Consider the following 17,856-nt stretch of genomic DNA (forward strand, 5'->3'; position numbering starts at 1 on the left):
ACTTGTTGACGAATTCTGGGACCCTGAAATAATACAACCAGTGTGACAGTCAGTTCTTTGGTCCTCAGTGAGAAACAGGATAAATAAAAGGGAAAACATCACCTGAAATCATCAATACTATAGGTCCCCAACCAAACAAAAATCCTGAATCATGCATCCTAAAGACGTATTTACCTGTAATTTCTGATACTGATTCCAGAACACTTAATTATGATCATGAGGAACCTGTACCTAGACTAAGAACCAGTTGGCAGAACAGACCAAAGGGATACTGAATGGTTGTGTTCTTACACCATACTTACTCAATCTGCATGCTAAGCAAATAATCTGAGAAGTGGGTTACATGAAAAAGCATGTGGAATCAAGATTGGACTGATTAACAACATGCAATATGCAGATGAACATAACCTTGCTTGCTAGAAGTGAAGAGAACTTTTGAATTACTTATTGATGAAGAGCAAAGATTACAGTATGGATTGTACTTCAATGTAAAGAAAACAAAAATTCTCACAGCTGGACCAATAACATTTTCCTACATAGCTTTAAAAATAAACTTTTATTCAGTAATTCTATATAGCATGTAGTCCATATGCAGAATTCTCTAATTGAAGAGTCCTGACTAGTTGTTTTTTAGCTGCTGATTTTTTTTAGAGTTACATTTGTAAAGGATACGTAGACATGCAAAGATAGTGTATCCGTAGACCATACAGAAATGCTGATCTAAGGCCTGAAAGTCTCCTGGGTTGTTGTTTCTCACACTTCCATGTTACTGTTTTCACCTTAAAGCATGGGTAAGAAAACAGAGCCAGTCAGATGGAGGTATTCAGGCTGGAGTTAGTTTGTAACATGTTTGAGAAAAGGGCTTCTAAATAGTTGGGTTTATTACATCTGGATGATTTTTCCACTCTATTCAACTTGAGAGTATGTGCCTACAAAGGTTAGCAGTATCAGATACTAAAGAAAACAGCTTTTTCCCCTATATCTGCTCTAATTCTGCTTTTAGAATTTACACCTCCAACTAAATTTGGTAACGTTTCAATGTTTTTATTTTGGGGAACTGTTACCAGGCAGAATCAGTGTTGACCATTTTAACGAGTTGGTGCTTGCCTCTTGGTTGATTTGAAAATTCAAAAAGCCTCTCCTTTTCCAGATGCTCGTTTTAAAGAAGCAGAACCTGTCTCCTCACCTTATCCTCCCTTAAAGCTCCTTGGTTCTCAGAACAGGGTATTATCTCCTGTCACTGCCATCACTTGTACTGCTGTAGGAATTATGAAGAATATTGAGATATTAATAATATGCCTTGTGCCTGAAATGAGTGTCTAATCTACTCGGTCCTTAAATAGTGAAATATTTCTGATCCCTCTTGGTAATATGATAGGAATTAAATATAAGCCTTATTCTAGAACTTAAAAAATAATATGTATTCTTTCTACCTCCCCCTCTCACCCTGTGCTAACTTGTAATTTGAGTTTTTTCTCACTAGAAGACAGAAGGCGAGAGCTAAGGAAAGGGCGCGGTATGTTGGAAGGTAGTAGACCATTTGGCTTTGTTTTGCTTTTTAAACCACAGAACCCAGGAGACACTGCCTCTGGTGACTTGAAGTCCACTGGTCTTGGCCATTAGGGTACTCAAACAAAAACCAAAACTAAGCTTGCTGCCACTGATTCAATTCCAACTCATAGTGACCCTATCTACAGAACAGAGTAGAACTGCTCCCTAGGGTTTTTGAGACTATAAATCTTTACAGGAACAGACTAGACTGCCTCATCTTTCTCCAACAGAGTGGCTGGCAGGTTTGAACTGCTGACTAATGCATAACCCACTGTGCTCCGTAAAGAAGTTTAGGGTAAATCAAAGGAGAAGAGGCCACACCTGGTCTTCCATGGTGGGTCCTTCAGTTCTGTTTCATCAGTGCCATCTTTTTACTAATATGCCCATACTCTCTCTTTTCTCATATTACATCAAAGAACATGTAGGTAGACATCTCCTTCTACCCCCCAGTTCTTGATATAAGTAGGACATAATTCTTCCTCTAGAGGATAAGTGCAGTGTGGTGATAGACCATCTAAGAGCAATGATGGTCAAGGTAGTAGTGAGTTTCTGAATAGACCTTCACTTTATGATTATGTAATATTCTGGAATCCTGAGAGATAATCTGACTGTCACTGTGCATGCTCATAATGTTCAGAGTACTACAGGAGGCTAACAAGATACATCCTTGTCACCTAAGACACAGCTTCAAGGACATTCTGCCAGTTAGAAACAGTTGTTAATATTGTAACCAACTTCTGCCATAAAACACAACTTTCTTAAAGTAAGAGGATCATGGATATTGAGTGACCAAATAAGGTCCTCCCTGGGTGTCAGCCTGCACAGCTGATTTGGGAAAGATGAGTGGGCCCTGGATGAAACTGAAGGGGAAGGGAGAAGGAAAACCTCACAACAAAACTTGAAGGATGACATCTGGTGAAAGACAGGCAACGCCTGTGTATGTAAAGTGGTAGAGAGAGTCGCTCCTCCCACTCAAACCAGAGTACAACTAACTGACTGGCAATTTCTTTAACATTCTGCAGCTACAAGTGTTGTATGTATTCATAACCAAGTCTGAGGCAAATTGAAACTTTGATGATTATGATATGCCAAAGGAAAGCCTATTAGACAAGGTCCATTTTCTCCTTTAAATTAAAAAGAAAAACAACAAAAAACAAGACTTCTGGCAAGATGGCAGACTAGGCAGATGCACAACACAGAGCCCCTAAACAAAGATACGAGAGATGAAACAGACTGAAGAAAATTCTGGAACCCTGAACTTCTGAGGAAAGGTTAGAGAAGCGGATTGAGTGCTTGCGGGGAGGAGAAGCTGAGCAGGGATAGTGAGAGAGGGAGACTGGTAAACAGACAGCCAGATGTAGTGCAACCATCTTATGAGCAGCTTTGGCAACAGGAGGCCTGGCAAAGCAGATTCACACATGGGGCTAGAAACTAGAAAGATACATTTCTTGCTTTTTATCCACATTCCCTTGGTGACCAGTGGTGTAACCAGTGCCCACCCGCATCCATCCTTAGCACAGACCCTGCTCTCTGAGAGTTTGGAGCCTCATGGTTGGTACCCATGCCAATGTGAGGTGGGGCCCAGCTTAGCTGCTTCAGTGACTGGATTCAGACGGAATTGGCTCTAGGCCTACAGAACTTGCAAAGAGTCACCACACCAGCATTTAACCAATGACCCTACCCCTCGTTGCCCTTTGGTTCTAATAGACACCGAAACCAGTTCCTTCAGTGGCCTCCATGAACACCTCCATATTGAGTACCCTGAACTTAGATAACACTGAGGTTGATAGGGACTATCTAGGGCCAGGGGCTCTGCTGTCATATCCCTCTTACAACTATCATGTGAGATCCTTGCCTTGCAAGAGCTCCCAGAGTTTTCTCTGCTTCAGTTCCAATAGCTGTACTGTTTTTATTGTTTTTGTTATGAGATTTGTTCTTTTCCTTTTGTTGTTACATTGTTTTTGTTTATTTTGTTTATTGTTTATTCTTTCTCCTCTTCTTTACATTCCCTTGAATTTTTCCTTCTTCTGTTTCTCATTTTCCATCTTTTTTTTTTTCCCTTCCACTTTTGATCTTTCTTTACTACTGTTTAAGTACTGGACCACAAGGTCGGTTTGAAACTCAAGGTTGGAGGTTCTAACTCACCAGTTGCTCCTTGGCAACCCTACACAGGGTTGCTATGAGTTGGAATCAATTCAATGGCACTTAACAACAACTCTCTCTTTTGTCTTTCTTCTCCCTGGTTTTTCTAAGTGTTTTTAAAATTGCTTTTTTTAATTTCCTCTTATGTTTCTGTTCTATAGCTCCATTTTCCTGTCCCTCTTTGCTCTTTATATATATATTTTTTCTATTTCTTTTTAAGTGGTTTTTAAAAATTTCTTCCATTTAATTTCTCTCTTAATTTTTTCTTCTATAGTTTTATTTCCCTGTCCCTATTTTGTCTTTATACTTATTTTTTTTTTCTTTCTGGTTGCTGCCTGTTTTTATCTATTTTTTCTCTTTTCAATGTTGGCGCTGTATTTGGTTTTTTCTGTCTTGTAGTGGGGAGGGATTTTCTCTTTCCTACATGACAGAAGATGGCAACCTTGTCCGTATAGCCCAGCTTACAACCATACTTTCTGCAGTTCTACCCACTGGGCAAAAGCTGATACCAGCTCTGATACCACCTTATCAACAATAGATAGCAGCCAAAATCATCCTAATCCATCCTAAACCAAGGTGCATGAACAACAAACAAGAACAGTGTATACGCTTCCATTCTCTAACTACATCCACAGGAGACAGTTGGTAAGAGCCTAAGAACACATCAATACACAGTCATCAATTAAATACAAATACAACAACTCCACAATGCCCCAGAAACAACAGACAATTTTAGCTCACATGAAGAATTTAAGAGAAGATAGCTCAAACAGATGATCAAGATGCAGAACCAAAAAATGTTTCTGAGGAATAAAAGGTACTATAACTAACTGAAAAATAATTTAAAAGAATGATATTTGGGGACTTTGTACTTTATAAGGATTGACAGATCAAGGAAAGCAAAGAGAACTCAGAAAAAACTGTACAAGAATTGAGGAAAGCACTATAAGAACCAAGAAAGACAAAATAAATGCAAATTTTAAAACAATAAAAAACCTGCAATTAGAAATTCAGAAGATTAATACTGAGATCTCACAAATGGACAATACATTAAGATGGAAAAGAAGTAGATGTGAACCAGTGGAAAGCCCAAATTAGTGAGCCTGAAGCTAAATCTCTGAATACTAGTTCTCAATTATTGCTCTTCTATAAGAAGAACCAGAAAACAAAACAAAACAAAACAAAACAAAACTAAGAAAGCCTAAGAGTTATGTGGCACACCATGAAGACGAATAATTTTATGAGTGATCAAAATTCCAGAACAGGAAGAGATAATAAAAAGCTCAGAGAAAATAAAGAGTTGTTGGAAGAAGACTTCTCTAACATCATGAAAGACAGCAAGATAAGCATATAAGAAGTTGAATGAACCCAAACAGAATAGAGCCCAAAAGAAGAGCATCAAGACATATTTAAATCTAGCTTTTCAAAACCAACAACAAGGAAAGAATCCTGAGAGCAGGTCAGGAAAACCAAAAATTATTGCAAAGGAGAGCCTGTGATACTAAACTTTGATTTCTCAGCAGAAACCATGTAGGTAAGAAAGCAAAGGGATGACATATACAAAACTTTAAAAGAAATTAATTGTGAAACAAGAATCATATATCTAGCAATACTGTCCTTCCAATATGATGTTGAAATTAGGACATTTCTTGATAAATAGAAATTAAAGGAATTTGTAATGACCAGAACAACTTTACCAAAAATGTTAAAGGGTGTTCTTTGGACTGATGACCAGCTACAGCCTGAGATTACCACATATGACAGCATCACCCAGAACTCAATCCAGATATAAAAAGTATTTAAAGAAAAACAAACCTACAAGACTGAAAACAGGGAACCAGAGATATCAATTTATAATGAAGTCAACTACAAAGCAAAAAGAGGGAATAGTGTAATTACAGAACTCCCAAATGGCTAGAAAGTCAAGTAGATTTCAAGATAACACAGTGTTTTAAATAAGTAAAAAATTAATAAATGATAGGGCAACCTCAACAAAACATAATACACTAGTACATCAAAGTAAAAAGAGGAGACTCAGAAAGATTTAGTAAACATTAACACAACAGAAATGAAGAAAATAAGAAGAAAATCCACAAACAAAATGAACTCAGTGCAGAAAATTATGTGGAATAGAGAAACCAGCAGCTCTACAAAAAACACACAGCAAAATGATAGCAATCAATACATGCCTATCAATAATTACACTGAATGTAAATAGATTAGATGCATTGGTCAAGAGACAGAAAGCAGAAAAGATTTAAAATAAAAAATAAAAAAAACCCCAGGCTCCTTTAATATGTTCTCTACGGAAGTCACATCAATAAAGTAGAGACAGGGGAAAGAAAGACAGTAATGAAGACATGAGCTGAGTTTGACCATGTGCCTGTCAACCTTAAGATGAGCAAGAAAAGAGGAAGGGCTGGTTGGTCTGAAGTTTGGGGAGACTTGGGAACTCCTGAGCCCATGGACATTGACCTAGCCATGGTGGGCTAGAGCTGAGAGTGAAGCATCTAGCTGATACAAAGTGAGGGGAGGCTTGCAAGAATACCCAAACTTGCAGATAGTACCAATTTGACATAGCTTGGATGGTTTGATGATCAGAACTCGACTAGAGGAAGATTAAAGAAATTTGATAAGGAAGCAAGTGTAAACTGCCACAATTGGATGGACATGACCTATATTTATGGAAGTAGTAGCTCTCAAAATACCAACCACGAGGGAAAGAGTTGTCACATCAAGGATCAAGCCTGTCCCCTCAGTACACAGGGTTGATAGGGGTGGACAACTTAGACACTGGCTAGCTAAAAGGGGTTGGATGGGCTATAAAAGGCACGAAGTGGCTGGCTTACAAGTTTTCAAAAGGGAGTTTAGTTTCAGAGGAAGGTAGAATCCCCACAGAATAGTTTTCATCTTGTCTAGGTGGGTCTGGTGAAAGGAGATGAAGATAGGATTATTTTGATTCAATAGTGAGTAATTGTTATCTTGACTAATTGTCATAACTGTAAATATAGATGATGTGTAACAAAAATGGGGGAGTAGTTAATCTTACATCCAGGAACAGAGGACCCTAGGTCCATCAAGAGAGAAGAGCATGAGTGGAACTTGGGATGCTAACCAGAGAAGCAACAATACCAGAGATGGCTGGCATGGAAAGCGAAAGGCTGTATGCTGGCCGCCAGGAGGCTGGCTTGCAGAATGTGCCCTTGGTTTGTTTAAATGAGTATATATTCTTGCATGTTTTTGTGTACATTAAAAAAAAAAAAAAAGAGGGACTAGATGGAAATAGTGTTTAGCTGATGGTGCGTGGAAGAGATTGTAATCATTGCAATGAAACAAAATACGATTGATTGAGTACAAAACCGGTGTTCTCCTATGTAAACTTATCACTCAGTTCACAATAAAAGCTTAAAAAAAAATAGTCTAAATGCCCATCAACAGAAGAATGTTAAACTTTGGTACATACACACTACAGAATACTATTCAATGTTTAAGAATAACTATGGATCTGCAAAACACCTCACAACATAGATGAACTTGGAAGACATTATGCTGAGTGAAATTATTCAATCACAAAAGGACAAACATTGTATGAGACCAACGTTGTAAAAAGTTAAGAAAAGTTTTTTTAATAAAAGAAACCAGTGATGGTTGTAGGGGAAGAGGGAGATGGGAAAATTATTTATGGGCTAGAGCAGGGGTGGGGAACGCCTGGGCCATGGCTGTATAACACCTGCAAAATCATTTTGTCTGGCCCTGGCAAGGAGACTACAACTCCAACCAGCATGTTGTTGTTAAGTGCCATCAAATAGGTTCTGTCTCATAGCAATCCTGCATAGGGTTTCCAAGGAGCATTTCGTGAGTTTGAACCACCAACCATGTGACTCAAATGGACCTTGTGGTCCAGTGCTTTAGTGCACTGTGCCACACCAGGATTCCAGCCATCACATTTTTTGTTGTTGTTAAGTGCTGTTGTGTTGTTAAGTGTCAGAGTGGGAGACTGTTTTTTTCTGCCAAAATTTGTAACATCATTTGTGGGCCATGCAAAATTATCAATTTAGAAATTAGCCTGCTATACGTGGTTAAAATTTAATTAACTCAGCCCTAATAAAAGCCATCACAGTGGAGGTAAGCTAATTAAATGTTTAACCAAATATAGCAGGCTAATTTTTAAGTTGATAATTTTGTATGGACTGAAAATGATGTTATAAATTTTGGAAGAAAATGTGTTCCCAACACCTGGGCTAGAGGGTAGATACATGTTAATGCCGGTGACAGGGCAGATAATATACAACAAGAGGAAGGTTAGCAGAGGATAAATGAAGGTAGTGGGAGACACAGAACTGATGATCTACCCTATAAACCTTCACTCAATTCACAATAGAAAGTTAAAATAAATAAGTTTTCTGTTTGAACAAAAGTGTCATTCATCATAACATTCAACAAAAATGTTTTTCTTGGTGTGATTCTTGGTTCTGTACTAGTGAGGCTCACTGCCAGCCCTGGTAAGGGGGAGCTACCTTGGACAGAGTCCACAGGTCTGTACTTGTGGGCAGAAAACAGATGTGTCAGCAAAGGTAATTATTATTTCTCTTGATTGGGCCAACTTGTCTACTTTTTTGATTTTAAAGCAATCATGTTATTTCTTTGGAAGACTGATTTCTATACTATCAGAAAAGAAATATTTTCTAAAAAGAAACCTTAGTATACAGTGTCGTTTTGATCAGGAGAGGACTACCTTTAAAAAAAAAGGTGTTTTTTTTCTTTAAGTAGTTCAGAAATCTTAGGGGTGGTACTACCTGGTGAATTTTTTAAAACTGAACATACATACACCGTGGTGGTTATGTGCCACGGAGTATGTTCTGACTCATAGCGATCCTGTACAGGGTTTCCGAGTCTAAATCGTTAAGGGAACAGAAAACCTCATCTTCTTCCACATAACAGTTGGTAGTTTACAACTGCTGACCTTGAGGTTAGCAACCCATCTCAAAACCACTAGGCTACCAAAGGTCCTTCAGCATATCCATAGTGACAAGAATTTAGATCAGGCAGGAGAGCCATATAAGAATCCAAGAAGACTCCTTCTGTGTGCCACTTAACAGTCCCTAATAGCTCTGGTAGTGTAGTGGTTACGAATCTGGCTGTGAACCTTAAGGTCAGCAGTTCGAAACTACCAGCCGCTCCGCGGGAGAAAGATGAGGCTTTCTACTCCTGTAAGGATTTATACCCTCGGAAACCCTGCAGGGTCGCTATGGGTCGGAACCGACTCGACGGCACTTAACAACAACAACATTCCCACCCAACGGAAACCTCCATCTTGTCTTCTAACGGTTTGTGTGTGTTTGCCTCTTTGTGAACTCTACATAAGTAGACTCCTACATGTGCATTCTTTTGTGCCTGGCTCTTTTGCTCAACGTATTTGTGAGATTCATCCATACTATTAAGTATAATTGTCAGTTCTTCATTCTCATTTCTTTGTACAGCTGAGGTTTTGCTGGGATTTGTGTCTTGAATTTTCAGATATATTTGGGGAGAACTGATATCTTTATAATGTATCAGGCTTTCCAATCTATGAGTATGTTATATAATTCCAGTTATTTGGGAGATCATTCATTGCCCTCAGTGTTAATGTAGTTCTCATTATAAGCACCTTATCACCAAAACCCACGCCGTTGAGTTGATTTTGATTCACAGTAGTCTTATAGGATGGAGTAGACCTGCCCCGTGGGGTTTCTGAAATTGTAAATCTTTATAGGAGTAGACAGCATCATCTTTTTCCCAGGAGCGGCTGATGGGTTTGACTCGCCTATCTTGTGGTTAGCAGTCCAAATGCTTAACCCACCATGCCACCAGATCTCCTTATAGACTTTTTATGTATCTTTTTTTAGATACTACATTAGGTATTTGATCTTTTATGTTGCTATTGTAACATATTGTTAAAAATTCACATATTATTTACTATGTAAATGCATTTTAATATATTGATTTTGTATCATGTCCACTTATCTTGTTATATTAGCCTACGGATTCTAACATTTTGTGCTTACTTTCATATTGTGTATGTACCCACTCACCATCTGTGACTAATGGCAGATGCATGTCTTCCTTTCTAGTCCTTGTGCCTTTATTTATTTTCTTGCCTTATTGCACCGACTCCAGAGACTGGACCTTCCTTATAACATGTCCAAAGTGCATAAAACAAAGCCTCACCATCCTTGCTTTTAACGATCATTTTGACTGTACTTCTTTGCTATTTTTTCTGGAAGTCCATGGTATTTTCAATATTCCCTACCCTTAACATGATTCAAAGGCATCAGTTTACTGGTCTTCTAGCTTTCACATGCATCTGAAGCAATTGACTAACTATATCATCTTATTTATTTAAGATCACTCTCTTAACAGGGTGTAATATATTTTTGTTGTTTTAGAATTAAAAAAAAGAAAAGATCTTCTCTTAATTTTATTGTATAAAGTGGGTCAGTGGAATATATTCTGTTTCTGTCAGTGTGGTAAATAGTACCGAAATGATAATGGGGATCACTTGCCTCTTTCCCCTCTATAATAGCAATAACTCCAACATCTTGAACTCTGGGCCTCAAGGTCTTTATCTGTAAATGTAAGGACCTGAATTAAGTGTACAGTGAGACCCTCTTCTATCTTTGTTTGCATCTGTCGGAAGATGCCAAAATTCAGATCCTTTACTAAATTATGTATGCCGTGAAAGGACCATTTCTGTTTTGCTTACCAGTGTATCCCTAGCACCTCCAGAATACCTGACCCTTAGAAGATGCTTAGTGAATAAATGAATGAATCCTTAATGGCAAGGAAGGCATTCACCAGAAATTGTTGTCAGAACACCAATGGTTTTCTGTGCCCATCTTCTATAACTAAGCTTAAAACTAGTTGTAGAAACTGTGGATCTGCTCAAATTGTCAATCTTTTTCAGCATTTCTTCTCACACTTCCTAAAGAGTCCATGATTTCACTTTCAATTCTAGTTTACTGCCATTCTTAATAGTCCTAGGGCTCTATTGTCATTTAGTAAATCCACTGTGCAAAAGTGAGTGCTCTAGTTTTGAAAGCACAGGGTATAATTACACTGCATCATAGCACCATCTTCAAGGTGCTGTACCATTCTATTTCTTCAAGCTACATCGCACACATCATGTTACTAATGAGGAAACAAGACTCAAAGCTAGCATTCTGTGGGCTCCTGAGTTCTTGCTTTAAATACAACACTATCTCTACGTCTTAATCAGACTTCTTCACACATCCTCCAGCCCAGCAGTCCTTTGAACTGAATTTTCATCCTTACCTCTTGCAGGGTCTAATGGCTTTCCTATCAGTTTAGATCTGAGTAGCTTCCCACTCTCATTCCTGCCTTATTTCATTCTCTTGTCCCCTTCAAATAATTGATTTATGAGGAAAAGATACACCTAACATTGTATTTAGCCTTATAGGGCACAAGTGGCCCCTGCCTTCAAAGTTAAGAACCAGTTGAAGATATAATCCACTTATTCACTCATCAAGTATTCCTTAAATCCTCCTTTGTGCTTCTCCTGTATATAGAGAACACAATATTGTATGTATAAGACAATGTTGGGGTAGCAGAAGATACGTATAATTTAGAGCTAAAATGATGAGCTACACACTTAGAGTGCTGTATGGTGGTGGTGTGCCATGGAGTCAGTTCTGACTCATAGCGATGCTGTATAAGGTTTCTGAGGCTACAAATCTTTACAGGAGCAGAAAGCCTCATCTTTCTCCTGCAGAACTGCTGGTAGTTTCAAACTGCTGACCTATAGGTTAGCAGCCCGATTCATAACCACTACGCTACTAGAGCTCCATAAGAGTGCTGTATAGGTTTGAAGAAATGAAAACATCAGAATTAGCTAGTACTTTTGGTTCTCTTTCTGTTCCTAAAAACATTGTAAAATAATTTTTTTTTCCTTCTTTGGTAATTTTGTTTTAACTTCTAGTGTTAGGGTTGCTCTCTGGTGTTAGTCTTGTCAGCAGAATTGGTCATTTTTATAGTAATATTGTGAACATGTCAAAAATATCTAAAATGAGAACATTGGAAAACACTGTGTGTATTTCCCAAACATCAGTAAAACAGTAATGATAAATAATTATCTTTAGGTAAAGGAAGAAAAGTAGACTTTTCTAGAATATTTAACTTTTGTTTAAATTGGAGCACCATTCGTCTTTCCCCATTACTTTGCCAAAACTTTTATGGCAGAAGACTAGTGAGAGGGCAGTGCCAAGAACCACCACAACATCCACTGCATTGGAGTCACATCTGACTCTTCCTTCTCATTTACTAAAAACATTCATACAACAAACTTAGCTCTTTTCTGTGTCTGAAAACATTTGATAACAATTGTGAGTTTGCCATGATGTCATCACCCAAAAATTACGAGAGACACTAATGACTTCTAAATACAACCTGCCAGTTCTGTACTTACTTCATCTGTTCAGGAGAAGCAATTGTCAATTGTGAAAATCTGTTCTTTTCAATTAGACATAAGCAGGACTTTGCAGCAGGGCTTTTAAACCAGATCATTTCGGTTTAATGACCTGCTGAGAATGCATTTCCACCCCAAATATACTGAATCATAATCAACTTGTTAATAAATCTCCAGGTAATTTTCAGGGGATATTGTTAAAATTTTGCAGCAGCATTGTTTTATAAGCTTGTTGCCTTTCATCCAATATCATGTGTTCACTTCTGAGTTCAGAACTCAGGGTTACAAGAGGCACCTGAAAAACCACTTGATCCAGAGATTGTTCATTCTTATCAGACAGGAAAGATAATCATTTAGCTAATTCTAGCTTGTATAATCATTAAGAATTAACCAAACTCCTGAAAATGTTTTGGGAGTAAACATTGAATCAAACAGAAAATGTTAGTGGGTCACAAGGGCACTGACCATGGTTAGCTATTCAGTGAGACCTTTGATACAGTAGAAAGCAGCCGGCACTTAACTGGAGCTTAACTCATTCTCCTCCTCTCATCCTTCTAGGTAGCTGGACCCAGGAGTAGTCATTCTAACCTATAGAAGGGAGTTCTCATGATGCAGCGTCTTTAGTTTGCCCTGCTGTTTGGTGTTGGTCTGACTCACAGCGACCCTGTATGTTGTTGCTGTTGTTAAGTGCCATTGAGTCATTTCTGACTCATGGTGGCTGTGATTGTGCTAATGGTTATGTGATGTGGAGTTGGTTCCAACTCATAGTGGCCCTGTATACGGTTTCTGAGGCTGTAAATCTTTAAATAGCAGAAGGCCTCATCTTTCTCCCACAGAACAATTGGTAGCTTTGAACTGCAGACCATTCATGAGGCTAGCAGCCCGATTCATAATCACCTCACTGCTACAGTGCCTTTTCCTACTCACAGCGACCCTTTATGGGGTTTCTAAGGAAGAAGAGGATGCGGAACAAAGGATATCATTGCTGAGGTCCAGTGGATCTTGACTGAAAGCAGACTGTACTAGAAAGGTGTTTACCTGTGCTTTACTGACTACGCAAAGGCTTTCAATTGTGTGGATCATGACAAGCAATGGACAACATTGTGAAGTATGAGCATTCCTGAATGCTTGATTGTGCTCATGAGGAATCTGTACATGGACCAAGAGGCAGTTGTTCAAATAGAACATGGGAACACTGAATGGTTTAAAATTAAGAAAGGTGTGCGACAAGGTTGTATTCTTTCACCATACTTATTCAACCTGTATGCTGAGCAAATAATACAAGAAGCTGGGTTCTATGAAGAAAAACATAGCATCAGGATTGGAGGAAGACTTATTATTAACAACCTGCAATACACAGATGATACAACCTTGCTTGCTGAAAGCGAAGAAGACTTAAAATGTTGCATTTCAATGTAAAGAAAACAAAAATCCTTACCACTGGACCAATAAACAACATTCTTATCAATGAAAAAAGGTTGAAGTTGTCAAGGACTTCATTCTTCTTGGATCAACACTCAACACTCATGGAAGCAGCAGTCAAGAAATCAAATGATGTATTGCATTAGGCAAATCTGCTGCACAAGACCTTTTTAAAATGTTGATGAGGAAAGATGTCAGCTTGAGGACTAAGATGCACCTGCCCCAAGCCATGGTATTTTCAATAGCCTCATATGCATGTGAAAGCTGGACAGTAAATAAGGAAGACCATAGAAGAATTGATGCTTTTGAGTTATGGTGTTGGAGGAGAATATTGAAAGTGCCATGGGCTGCCAAAAGAACAATAGACCCATTTGGAAGAAGTGCAGCCAGAGTGTTCCTTGGAGGCCACGATGGCCAAACTTTGCCTCTCATACTTAAGACATATTGTCAGTAGGGACCAGTCACTGGAGAAGGATATCATGTTTGGTAAGGTGGAGGGTCAGAGAAAAAGAGGAAAACACCCAGCAAGATGGACTGGCAAAGTGGCGGTATCAATGGGCTCAAACATGGCAACAATAGTGAGGTTGGTCCAAGACCAGGCAGTGTTTTGTTCTCTTGTGCACAGGGTCGCTATGAGTCAGTACTGACTCGATGGCACCTAACAACAACAACAACAACAAGGAATGGCTAGTGAGTTTGAACCTTGAGTTCCAATGCTTATCCTACAGTACCACATCAGGACTCAGGTGGGTTGAACTGCTGACCTTGTGGATATTGGTACAGTACTTACCCAATAGTGCCACTCCAGGACGCGTTGTAACTTACAGAAGACAACCCTTTAGTTTGTCCTGGTGTGGCACTGTAGGATAAGCTCTGGATACAAGGCCAATTTGAATCGCAAAGTAGTAGTTCAAACCCACTAGCCACTTCTCAGAAACCCTATTACAGGGTCACTATGAGCCCAAACCAACTCTATGGCATTTAAGTCCAACAACATTGTGGGTAAAGAAGCCTGGTAGCATAGTGGATTATGAGCTGGACTGCTGACCACAAGGTCTAATCTACCAACTGCAGGAGAAAGATGAGGGTTTCTACTCTCCTAAAGATTCACAGCCTTGGAAACCCTATACGGGGTCGCATGGCACATAACCATGACACACTACCACTATGTGCAAAGTGTCCTGTCTGAAATGAGTTGGCTCGTAGATAAGAAAGACAAGGTAAACATGCGGGGGTTTGTTTCTTTGTTTACGGGTTGGGTAGGCTGAGCCCTGGTGGTACAGTGGTAAGTCCAGGCGTATCCTACAGCACCACATAGTTTTAGGAGTTTTGGTATGGTACTGTAGGATAAGCACTGGACTGCACAAAGTCGGTGATTCAAACCTACCAGTTGCTCCTCAGAAACCCTGTATAAGGTTACTTTGAGTCAGAACTGAATTGACTGCACTTAAAAACAACATGGTTTTAGTTGTTTTGTCCCTTTTTGGAAACTGTTCTTGGTGTCAGTAACCCCTTGTATTCTTCCTCACCTTCATTTTGTTTTCCTCATGTATATATAATTATGAATAAATATGAATATGAATAATTAAAAGCATCGATGATGATTTCTGACTTTAAAGACCGATTCCTTGATTTTTGATGCAAGCTTATGTGTTCTAGGTGTTTTTCTTTCTCTGGCATGTGACTTGACATTAGTTCCAAAAGACTATTGACCATTTGCTCAATTTGCAAAAGGAAGTACATGCTCCCTGTTAACCACTTGTCCCCCCACTTCTGATTTCAGTGGTGCTTCATGCCCCTCCTCCCACCAAGATCAAACGGGAACTGCACAGCCCCACCTCTGAGCTGTCATCCTGTCGCCATGAGCAGGCTGTTGGTGCTAACTATGGAGAAAAGTGCCTCTACAATTATTGGTAAGTGGAACCCAGAGCCACTGCCCAGAAAGGCTCTGGACGTAGTCATTCATGTACACTGTTCCAAGCATTAAGCCAGCAGACACTTAGGGTTGAACACCTCTATTTTTCATATCTACGTAACCCTCCAGATACAGACCAGCCCACTTGGGGCCCTTGCACAGTAACACATCTCTGCAGGGACCGAAGTTCAGCTGTTACTGAGCCCTCCTAGGGAACAAGCCTCAAAATACTGAGAGATTTGATCTGTAGCTTCGAGGGAGGGAATATATATATACTTTTTCTTGTCTATCATATGTTAATGTGAACTTTAAGCACCAAAGAAGTAATCTGCAAATCAGAATATATGAACAAGTCCTGATGCGTGTGCCCTTTACTTAAGACTCTCCAGGCCCCAGGAATGAAGCTTTAATTTTAAATCATTCTTTGCTGTCTAGAAGATAAACAAAGGTTCTCCTAAAACGGGGAGGAGAAGAGTGATGTTTCGGCAGAAATGGATCCTTCAGAAGATTCTGAGTAATTCTTGGGAGCATTGGGAGAGGAGGCTGAAAACGCCTCCCCTAGCTAGATTTCCCCCTTACCCATCCACCCCTACACATGGGTGCCCACACAGAATTCTTTTAGAAAGGGGAAAAAAGGAAACCGGAAGCAGAGGCTAAAATTATCTTAGAGAAAAATCACTAGAAGTGTTAAACAAGTCCCTGTGACGCAGTGTGTTTGTCACTTTTCAGAGGTACAAATATTCCCTCAGGGCTGCTAGCAATTTAACTATGTTAATGCTGTCATTTCCTGGCAACAATGGGCTACAAACTAGGGTTCTGCTGGACCTGGTAACCATGTTAATGGCTTGATTGCAGCTTAAAGTTTTCTTCTCTTTTTTTCTGTTTACAGTGCCTATGATAGGAAACCTCCCTCTGGGTTCAAGCCATTAACCCCTCCTACCACGCCCCTGTCACCCACCCACCAAAATTCCCTACTTCCCCCACCTCAGGCAACCTTGCCCACTTCTGCACATAACCCTACAGCTGTTCCTGTACAAGGTGTGGGACCTGCCCCAGTCCCTCACTCACTTCAAGAACCTGGACCACAGCAACAAACCTTTGCGGTCCCCCGACCACCACCACATCAGCCCATGCAGATGCCAAAGATGATGGCTGAAAACCAGTATCCATCAGAACAGAGGTGGGTGCTAATTTGGACATCCTTAACTGCCTTCTCCATCACCCCTCTCCTTTTTCTCATTGGAGAGAGGGTAAGGAGTTAGTCATGTTTGCTGTTGTTATTATTAGGTGCTGTCAAGTCAGTTCTGACTCATAGGACCCTATGTACCTCAGAACAAAGCACTTCCTGGTCTTGTGCCATCCTCACAGTCATTCCTATGTATGAGCCTATTGTTAACAGTCACTGTGTCAATCTATGGCATTAAGGGTTTTCCTCTTTTTTCACTGACCTCTTGACTTCACCAAGCATCCTGGCTTCTAAGAGCATTCTGGTTGTACTTCCGAGAGAGATTTGTTCCTTCTTCTAGCAGTCCCTGGTAGATTTCAGTGTCCTTTGCCAACACCATAACTCACCAGCATTAAGTCTTCTCTGTTCCTATTCATTGGTGAGCTTTTGCATCCATATGAGACCATTGAAAATACCATGGATTGAGTCAGGTATGGCTTAGTATGCAAAGTGACAGCTTTGCTTTTTAACACTATAAAGTCATATTTACCAAATCAAATCCATCTCTATGGAGTCAATTCTAGCTCATAACAACCATGGGGAGAGTCCTGGTGTGGTGCCATGGGTTAATGCTCTGGACTGCAAGGCCAGTTTGAACCACCAGCCACTCCTTGGAAACCCTATACAGGGTCTCTATGGTTTGGAACTGACTCAATGGCACTTAACAGCAACAATCTTTATACAAGTAGACTGTCACAGTTTTCTCCCATGTGGTGGCTGGTAGGTTCAAACCATTGGCCTTTCAGTTAGCAGCCAGATGTTTATCTTATGTACCAGGTACATATAAATAGTTCTCATTCCATTGAGGCTTCTTGTGAGGTAAACAGGAATACTGTGGCCTCTTCATATAACACCTTGTTCCTGAGGTACTGCAAATGGTTTACAGACAATGCGACATTCTTAAAAAGCAGAGGTGATGAGTACTATCCTACTGTTCTACAACTAGAGAAAGAACAGCCTGCTCAGGAGACACAATCTGTTGAGCTTCACTAAGGGCAATTTTCCTAGCTTCTCGCTGGGTACTGCCTACTAGAATTGGACCATGGTTTATGCTGCCCAGAAATACTTTACTACCGTTTTGCTTCTATATTAGGGGAGATTGCTGATTAAAGCAAGTGTTATTACTCATCTGATTTTAGC

The 17,856-nt window shown here is 39.7% G+C and overlaps 1 protein-coding gene across 2 annotated transcripts in view; it reads left to right on the forward strand.

The window, feature by feature from the left end:
• The window catches only part of ETV5 (ets variant 5), a 90,072-nt gene that overhangs the window by 21,998 nt on the left and 50,218 nt on the right, over nucleotides 1–17,856 (forward strand). For both annotated transcript variants that reach the window (XM_006869756.1, XM_006869755.1), the window contains exons 6-7: nucleotides 15,360–15,489; nucleotides 16,381–16,671. In XM_006869756.1, coding sequence (XP_006869818.1) covers nucleotides 15,360–15,489; nucleotides 16,381–16,671 — 421 coding nt within the window. The remainder of the gene's footprint in view (nucleotides 1–15,359; nucleotides 15,490–16,380; nucleotides 16,672–17,856) is intronic.

Source organism: Chrysochloris asiatica, unplaced genomic scaffold, assembly GCF_000296735.1.
Source record: "Chrysochloris asiatica unplaced genomic scaffold, ChrAsi1.0 scaffold00135, whole genome shotgun sequence".
Classification (NCBI taxonomy): domain Eukaryota; kingdom Metazoa; phylum Chordata; class Mammalia; order Afrosoricida; family Chrysochloridae; genus Chrysochloris; species Chrysochloris asiatica.